The 9,515-nt window shown below is 45.6% G+C and overlaps 1 protein-coding gene across 1 annotated transcript in view; it reads left to right on the top strand.

Annotated features, from left to right (window-relative positions):
* Nucleotides 1-6,192: 6,192 nt before the first annotated feature.
* The window catches only part of acad9 (acyl-CoA dehydrogenase family, member 9), a 54,272-nt gene continuing 50,949 nt past the window's right edge, over nt 6,193-9,515 (top strand). The window contains exon 1 of the mRNA XM_080182191.1: nt 6,193-6,400. Coding sequence (XP_080038317.1) covers nt 6,224-6,400 — 177 coding nt within the window. The 5' untranslated portion in view covers nt 6,193-6,223. The remainder of the gene's footprint in view (nt 6,401-9,515) is intronic.

Raw genomic sequence — 9,515 nt, 5'->3', positions numbered from 1 at the left:
TTAATGGTAAGAAACTGTTTGAATGTTGGTGTTCAAAGGGATTCTGGTGTCCTTGTACAAGAAGCACAAAGTTAACATGCAAGGTACAGCAAGCTAATAAGAAGAAAAATGGTATATTGGCATTTATTGCAATGGTCTTAGTGTACATGAGTATGGAAGTCTTGCTACAATTATACAGGGCTTTGGTCAGACCACATTTGGAATACCGTGCATAATTTTGGTCCCCTTAGCCAAGGAAGGATATAACAGATGTAGTGGAAGCTTACTGGAGTGATTCTCAGAATGTGGGCATTGGAGGAAAGGACAGCAAGGAGGTTTCTAGGTCACTCTAGAGAATAGCTTGAAGTCAACCACGTTGAAGTGGAAGTGAAGTCGCATGGTCATACTGAATAAGCACCACCAGTTGTCTTCCTTAAACTTACCTAAATAGACGAGCTGTTTTAACAGTAATCTAATCGCTTTTACTGATGTCAGTTATTTATTTCCAGCCATTTATAGATGGATTTCAGATACTTGGTCTGCCACAGTGGAATTCGAACTAATTCTCGGTAACATAACCACAGTATCACCATACCAAATGCCAACTTTGGGCATGTAATTTACTTTCTTAAATAAATTTTTATACATTTTTGGGAAAATAAATCATTGATTCAGGATGAGAGGACTGAGATGGAGAGAATGGCTGCTGCAGTTCTCCAGCCGTTCACGGTTCACTGCTGCTGCCGATGGATGGAGAATCTGGCGCTCAGCCAAATTTCCATTCACTGCACTGGGATGGGAGAATCCCGCTGGCATGAATGGCTGGATAATCCTGCCCAACATTTTTTCACTCAGAGATTTGTGAATCTCTGGAGTTCTCTGCCCAGAGATGTGAGTTTTCTCAGTCGTTGAGTACATCCAAGTCAGAGAGTGATAGATTTTTGGATACCCAAGGGGATTAAGGAACATGGATATATTGTGGTAAAGTGGAGATGTAGAAGGTCAGTCATTGAACGGCACAACAGACTTGAAGAGCTTAATGGCTTGCTCCAGCTCCAATTAAAAAGAAGTTGCAAAAATAAATCTTTACTTGCCAATGATCCTCGGGCTCTTTTTACCAGGGGGACTAACTAGCGTAAATGCTTTGGGTTATGGGGATAGGGTCTGGGTGGGCTTGTGGTCAGTGCAGACCAATGGGCTGAATGGCCTCCTTCTGCACTGTAGGATTACTCATGTTCTCAAAGCTTTAATTCTCTTTTCTAATTGTTATTTTGGACAATCCTGTTTTGTGGTTTGTGTTTGCTTTTTTTCTTCACATTCTCTGTTTTAATCCAACGTTGTTTTATTTTCCACTCACCTACTGTTGAGTAGAATTTCCACCTTCCTGGAATGACTGAAAGTTTCCAGGAATCGTTGAGTTCCTCCCTAACAGCCTCTGGTGGCCTGAGAGATCCAGTGGTTCACATTCACATATCTTCCCCTTGCTTCGTGACATCGCCATCTACTGTTAGAGTAGTCACTCACTCGGTGATGTCATCCTCAGAGTGGAGAAGCCTGGATAATTGATAAGTCTCAACAATCTGGGGCCTCCAACTGGAGGTGCCCTGAAATATGATGATTCTTTCTGGTAGTTGGTGTGAGGGAGTTGGGAGGTCTGTAATGTGAGGACAGACTAATCAGTTAGGATTATGTTCTCTGGAGTTTAGAAGAGTGAGAGGCGATCTCATGGAAACTTACAAAATTCTAACAGGGTTAGATTGGGTAGATTTGGAAAGCATGTTCCCAATGGTTGGGGAGTCTAGAACTAGGGATCAGAGTTTGGGGATAAGTGGAAAACCTTTTTGAACTGAAATGAGCAGAAATTTTTTTCTCCTCCTTAGTGAATGTGTGTGGAATTCACTACCACAGAATAAAGTTCAGGCCAAAACATTGTCTGATTTCAAGAAGAAATTAGATATAGCTCGTGGGGCTAAAGGGATTAAGGGATATGACAGAAAAGGGGATTAAGATATTGGATTTGATGATCCGCCATGATCAAAATGAATGATGGAGCAGACTCGAAGTGCTAAATTGCCTACTCCTGCTTCTAGTTTCTATTATTCTACGTCATAAACAAAAAGACAAAGAGAATGTAAATTGCAATGATCATGGCTAAGACGGGTACTGAGAGCAGCCATTAAGAGATCAAAATGTGTAAATGGCAGAACAAATGGCCTACAGTTAGCCAACTGCCGCAACAGGCCCACAGCAGACACCATCTCCCTGGCCCTACCCTCAACCCTGGAACGCCTAGACAACAAAGACACCTATGTCAAACTCCTATTTATTGACAGCAGCTCAGCTTTCAACACCGTTATTCCTATGATACTCATTACCAAACTCCATTTCCTGAGGCTCAGCTCCTCCCTCTGTGACTGGATCCTAGACTTCCAAACCCACAGGCTGCAATCAGTAAGAAAAGGCAATAATGTCTCCTCCACAATTGTCTTCAACACCAGTGCCCCCATAAAGCTGTATCTTCAGCCCCGTTTTATACTTCTTATACACCTATGACTGTGTGGCCAAATTCCCCTCTGACTTAATTTTCAAGTTTGCTGATGGCACCACCGTAGTGGGTTGGATCTCAAGCAATGATGAGAAGGAATACCAGAAGGAGATAGAGAATCTGGTGAACTGGTGTGACGACAATAATCTCTCCCTCAATGTCAACAAGATGAAATAGATAGTCATCAACTTCAAGAAGTGTAGTGGAGGACATGCCCCTGTCTACAACAATGTGGATGAAGTAGAAATGGTCGAGAGCTTCAAGTTTTCACCAACAATCTGTCTTGGTCCCTGCATGCCGATGCTATAATTAAGAAAGCCCACCAATGTCTTTACTTTCTCAGGAGGAGAAGTAAATTTGGCATGTCTGTTACAGCTCTCACCAACTTGTATGGCTGTTGCACTGTCCAAAACCGCAATAAACTACAAAGGGTCATGAATGAAGCCCAGTCCATCATGCAAACCGACTTCCCATCCATTGATTCTGTCTGCACTTCCCGCTGCCTTGGAAAAGCAGCCAGCATAATCAAGGACTCCATGCACCCCGGACATTCTCTCTTCCACCATCTTCCGTCGGGAGAAAGATACAAAAGTCTGCATGTGCATCTGACTCAAGAACAGTTTCTTCCCTGCTGCCATCAGACATTTGAATAGACCTACCTTGCAATAAGCTGATCTTTCTCTACACTCTAATTATGCCTGTAACTCTATATCCTGCACCTTCTCCTTTCCTTCTCTCTTATATACTCTATGAACAGTATGCTTTGTCCATATGGTACACAAGAAACAGCACTTTTAACTGTGTATTAGTACATGTGACAATAAATCAAACCAAAAGTAAGCAGAGTGTCAGAGGACAATCTGAGACAGGTAACAGATGTCCCCAGTGGATTGGGTGAGGGGAGAACCAGATGGAAAGCAAAATTTTTTTAGAAATAAAGGGATTGGCTTTTAAACATATATTTTTGCTACTGTATAAAAGTATGGTACATACAAGTCAGCTTGCAGGCCCAGATTGAATACAACTCTGGGTGGGTGGGTGGTTGCTCTGTGTCCCTGCCGATGAAGCAATGGATCAGTGGAGTATGCTTTAATCAAAAGATAAAGGCAAAATATTGCGGATGCTAGAATCTGAAACAAAAACAGAAAATGCTGGAGAAACTCAGCAGGTCTGACAGTGTTGTGAGGTAAATCAAAATGACCGGTATTGTCTTAACAATAGACAATTCACAAGGCAGATATCTCTGTATAAAGATGTAATATTTATTCAAAGCAAAAACAAGCAGCTGCAAGGAAATCGCCAAAAGGGTAAAGTAGCTCTGAGGTAGAGTGAATGAATCTGATGTGTACAAAAATCAAAAACCGATCAATATAGTTTTTCTTATCAATTATTCCTGCCTTCTACCAGCTTAAAATCAATTATATTTAGTTACACGCATTAATAATAATCACTGACCATGCCTCCCATCACACAAACCAGCCTCCCATCCATTCATTCTGTCTACACTTTTCATTGCCTCAGCAAAGTAGTCAGCATAATTAAGGACCCCGCGCACCCTGGGCATTCTTTCTTCTACCTTCTTCCAAAAGATACAAAAGTCTGAGGTCACACCAACTGACACAAGAATAACTTCCTCCCTGCTGCCATCAGACTTTTGAATGGACCTACCCTGCATTAAGTTGACCTTTCTCTACACCCTAGCTATAACTGTAACATTACATTCTGCACTCTCTCATTTCCTTTTCTATAAATGGTATGCTTTGTCTGCCTAGCATGCAAGAAACAGTACTTTTCACATGTGTGCTAATACATGTGACAATAATATATCAAATCAAATCAAGACATTCACTTCAGCCAATTGCATTCTACCAATGAATATAATGATATCTCATTTGTCCATTTAATCCGGGCATTAACTCCCATCGCGGCTAAAGCCACTTCCTTGTCGCCACGTTACCCTAGATGCTTGCTACAGGGGTCAAAGTGGATGTTTCCATCAGATCATTGCCAAACTGGATAAACACATGATCCTGTGTCTAGGCATATCCTTATCCTAAGTCTAGGCAATGAATCAACCTATTCATTAAAGTTCTAAGATGTGTTCCCTCATAAGAAAATTTCTGATATGACTGTTCGCTAACTATGGGGTTCCCAGGCCTTTGGCTCTGAACTATTTGTCTTTACCATCATACCTTGCAGTAACTTGCTTTCAGCTGAAATGAGCAATGATTCATACATTACTTAAGATACTTTGAAATATCTATATATGTTTTAAAATCATAATTACTTGTTTAATTCTCTCACAGACTATTTGTCTCATTAGCTTATTAATTTTGTTTCAAGAATCATTTATCTTTTTATAAGTAATCCTATGTATTCCACCTATGTATTCCGCCTTATGTATTCCACCTAAAACCTTTTAACTGGTTAATAATTTCCCACTTCAAACTGTATCTGTGGAAAGAGAATAGAGCCAGTGTTTCAAGTCTGGATGCCCCTTGTACATAGGGTCAGCAGGACTCAAAATCTTGGCTCTATTCTCTCTCCACAGATATTGTCAGACCTGCTGAGTTTCTCCAGCATTTTCTGTTTTTGTTTGTTTTATTCAATGGTTTAGTCCTTTCACCACTGGTGGCACTGACATGGGTGATGATGATTATTTTCTATGTTTCTTTTAATGGTTCCATTTTTGTTGGATGAATCCCTCAAATAAAGTGATACTTTTAGTTTGGGTGTCAGGTTTAGATGGTTTAGTTTGGGGTTTGGATATTTTAGTTTGGGAATAGGGTTTGAATTGTTTAGTTTGGGAGTGTGAGGTTTGGATATTTTAATTTGGAAGTGGGGTTTGGATATGTTAGTCTGGATGAGGGGTTTGAATATTTTAGTTTGGTTGTGGGGTTTGGATAGTTTCGTTTGGGTGTCGGGTTTGGATAGTTTGGTTTGAGAATGGGGTTTGGATATTTTAATTTGGGAACGGAGTTTGGATGTTTTGGGTTGGGAGTGAGATTTGGATAGTTTGGTTTGAGAGTGGGATTTGGATATTTTAGTTTGGGTGTGGGATTTGGATATTTTGGTTTGGGAATGGAGTTTGGATGTTTTGGTTTGGGATTGGAGTTTGGATGTTTTGGTTCGGGATTGGGGTTTGGATGTTAATTTGGGAATGGAGTTTGGATGTTTCAGTTTGGGAGTGGGATTTGGATAGTTTAGTTTGGGTGTGGAGTTTGGATGTTTTAGTTTTGGATTGGGGTTTGGATGTTTTAATTAGGGAATGTCCTTGCTGACACTGGGCTTACCTCAATGTTTCTTTCTGGATGTGGGATGTTTTAGTTTGGGAGTGGGGTTTGGATGTTTAGTTTGGGAGTGTCCTTGCTGACAGTGAGCTAACCCCAATGTTTCTGTCTGGGTGTGTGATGTTTTAATTAGGGAATGTCCTTGCTGACACTGGGCTAACCCCAGTGTTTCTCTCTGCGTGTGGGATGTTTTAGTTTGGGAGTGGAATTTGAATGTTTTAGTTTGGGAGTGTCCTTGCTGACACTGGGCTAACCCCAATGTTTCTCCATGAGGGGGACCTTACCCTTTTGGAAGGTGACTCCGCACTGCCCCCTACCGGCCCCCAGCCGCAGCGCTCCAGCCTCTGTGACGTCAGCAGAGCGCGCCGGTAACTAGGTGAAAGGTCGCGGCCGGCCAGCCGCCTCGGGGATGATGATGGCTGCTGCCTGGCTCCGGGTGTCCGCCTGCCGGCTGCTCTCCGTCTCGGGGAGGCGTCTCCCGGAGCACCGAGCCGCCACCGCCGCCTGCTGTCACCGTCACGGCTTCAGCACCGACAGCCGGAGCCTGGCTTACGCCAAGGATTTGATGCTGGGTAAAATTAACCAGGTGGGTGTTAGGGTGTGGGTGAGGTGGGAGGGGGGACAGTGGGGGTCAGGGCGTGGGGGAGGGGGGAGGGGGGAGGGGGGGGGACAGTGGGGGTCAGGGTGTGGGGGAGGGGGGAGGGGGGGGGACAGTGGGGGTCAGGGTGTGGGGGAGGGGGGGGACAGTGGGGGTCAGGGTGTGGGTGAGGTGGGAGGGGGGACAGTGGGGGTCAGGGTGTGGGGGAGGGGGGAGGTGGGGGAGGGGGGGGACAGTGGGGGAGGGGGGAGGGGGGGGACAGTGGGGGTCAGGGTGTGGGGGAGGGGGGGGACAGTGGGGGTCAGGGTGTGGGGGAGGGGGGAGGGGGGGGACAGTGGGGGTCAGGGCGTGGGGGAGGGGGGGACAGTGGGGGTCTGGGCGTGGGGGACAGTGGGGGTCTGGGCGGGGGGGGACAGTGGGGGTCTGGGCGGGGGGGTCCAGTGGGGGTCTGGGCGTGGGGGAGGGGGGGACAGTGGGGGTCTGGGCGTGGGGGAGGGGGGGATGGTGAGTGTAGGGTGTGGGGAGGGGGAACAGTGGTGTGGAGAAGGGGGAGAGGGAGGCAGTGGGTGTCAGGGTGTGGGGGACAGGGGACAGTGGGTGTTGGGGTGTGGAGTAGGGGGGATTTTGGGGGTACATGGATTATTATGGTCATGTGTATTAACATACAATGAAAAGTATTTTTTTTTGCGTGCTATACAGACAAAGCATACTGTTAATAGAAGGAAGTGAGAGACTACAGAATGTAGTGTCACAGTTATAGCTAGGGTGTAGAGAAAGATCAACTTAATGCAAGCTAAGTCCATTCAAAAGTCTGATGGCAGCAGGGAAGAAGCTGGTCTTGAGTCGGGATCTCAGACTTTTGTATCTTTTTCCTGACTGAAGAAAGTGGAAGAGAGAATGTCTGGGGTGTGTGGGATCCTTGATTATGCTGGCTGCTTTTCCAAGGCAGATGGAAGTGTAGGCAGTGGGTGAGGTGGGTGTTGTGGGATGAGGTGGGTGTCAGGAAGAGGGTGGGGGAAGAACAGTGGGTGCTAGGTGAGATGGGTGTTGAGGGGAACAGTGGGTGTTAGGGTGTGGGTGAGGTGAGGAACAATGGGTGTTGGGGTGTGGGGTGAGGTGGGTGTTGTGGAGGGGTTAACATAGAACATTACAGCGCAGAACAGGCCCTTTGGCCCACGATGTTGCGCCGACCAGTTAAAAAAACAATGACCCACTAACCTAAACCAATCCCTTTTCGTCCATAAACCTATCCACGGATCTCTTAAACGCCCCCAAACTAGGCGCATTTACAACTGCAGCAGGCAGGGCGTTCCAATCCCTCACCACCCTCTGGGTAAAGAGCCTACCCCTGACATCCGTCCTATAACTACCCCCCCTTAATTTAAAGCCATGCCCCCTCGTCCTAGATTTCTCCATCAGAGGAAAAAGGCTATCACTATCCACCCTATCTAAACCTCTAATCATCTTATATGTTTCAATAAGATCCCCTCTTAGCCGCCTTCTTTCCAGCGAAAACAACCCCAAATCCCTCAGCCTCTCCTCATAGGACCTCCCCTCCATACCAGGCAACATTCTGGTAAACCTCCTCTGCACCCTCTCCAAAGCCTCCACATCCTTCCTGTAATGTGGGGACCAGAACTGCACACAGTACTCCAAGTGCGGCCGCACCAGAGTTGTGTACAGTTGCAACATAACGCTGCAACTCCTAAATTCAATCCCCCTACCAATAAACGCCAAGACACCGTATGCCTTCTTAACAATCTTATCTACTTGATTCCCAACTTTCAGGGATCTATGTACACATACACCTAGATCCCTCTGTTCATCCACACTGTTCAAAGTCCTCCCGTTAGCCCTATACTCAACACATCTGTTATTCTTACCAAAGTGAATTACCTCACACTTCTCCGCATTAAACTCCATCTGCCACCTCTCAGCCCAGCTCTGCAACCTGTCTAAGTCTTCCTGCAAACTATGACACCCTTCCTCACTATCTACCACACCTCCGACTTTGGTGTCATCAGCAAATTTACTAATCCACCCAACTATACCCTCATCCAGATCATTAATAAAAATTACAAACAGCAGTGGCCCCAAAACAGATCCCTGAGGCACACCACTCGTAACCGAACTCCATGAAGAATATTTACCATCAACCACCACCCTCTGTCTCCCATCCGCTAGCCAATTCCTGATCCAATTCCCTAGATCACCCCCAATCCCATACATCTGCATTTTCTGCAGAAGCCTACCATGGTGAACCTTATCAAACGCCTTACTAAAATCCACATACACCACGTCCACTGCCTTACCCCCATCCACCTCTTTGGTCACTTTCTCAAAAAACTCAATAAGGTTAGTAAGGCACGACCTACCCGCCACAAAACCATGCTGACTATCTCCAATCAATTTATTACTCTCCAAATAACTATAAATCCTATCCCTAATAATTTTTTCTAAAACCTTGCCCACAACAGAAGTGAGACTCACCGGTCTATAATTCCCGGGGAAGTCTCTGTTCCCCTTCTTAAACAATGGGACAACATTCGCTAACCTCCAATCTTCCGGTACTATACCAGAGGCCAACGACGACCTGAAGATCAGAGCCAGAGGCTCTGCAATCACTTCTCTTGCCTCCCAGAGAATCCTGGGGTAAATCCCATCCGGACCAGGGGACTTATCTATTTTCAAACCCTCCAGAATATCTAGCACATCCTCCTTATCAACTGTAATACTGTCAATTCTACTCCCCTGCAACCCAGTGTCCTCCTCAGCTATATCCATGTCCCCCTGCGTGAACACCGAAGAGAAGAACAGTGGGTGCTGGGTGAGGTGAGTGTCATGGGGAACAGTGAGCGTTAGAGTGTGGAATGAGGTGGGGGAGAAATATGGATGTTCACTGCGGAGGGGGTTGGTGGTGGTGGTGGTTGAATGTTGTGGAGAGACTGTTGATCTGGAACTGATTGCGGGGATGGGGGAAACAGTTTTGCTGCTGTCAGGTGGCTTCTTGAACTGATGTGAACCTTTAGAGTTGTCACATTTTCCCCATTTCAAACCTTCGAGAGGTTGGGAACTCAAAATTAAACCACTTTATCTGATAGAA

Source organism: Carcharhinus amblyrhynchos, chromosome 3, assembly GCF_965287045.1.
Source record: "Carcharhinus amblyrhynchos chromosome 3, sCarAmb.v2.hapA, whole genome shotgun sequence".
NCBI classification, from domain to species: Eukaryota; Metazoa; Chordata; class Chondrichthyes; order Carcharhiniformes; family Carcharhinidae; genus Carcharhinus; species Carcharhinus amblyrhynchos.
This window is presented reverse-complemented; position numbering and strand designations above follow the sequence as displayed.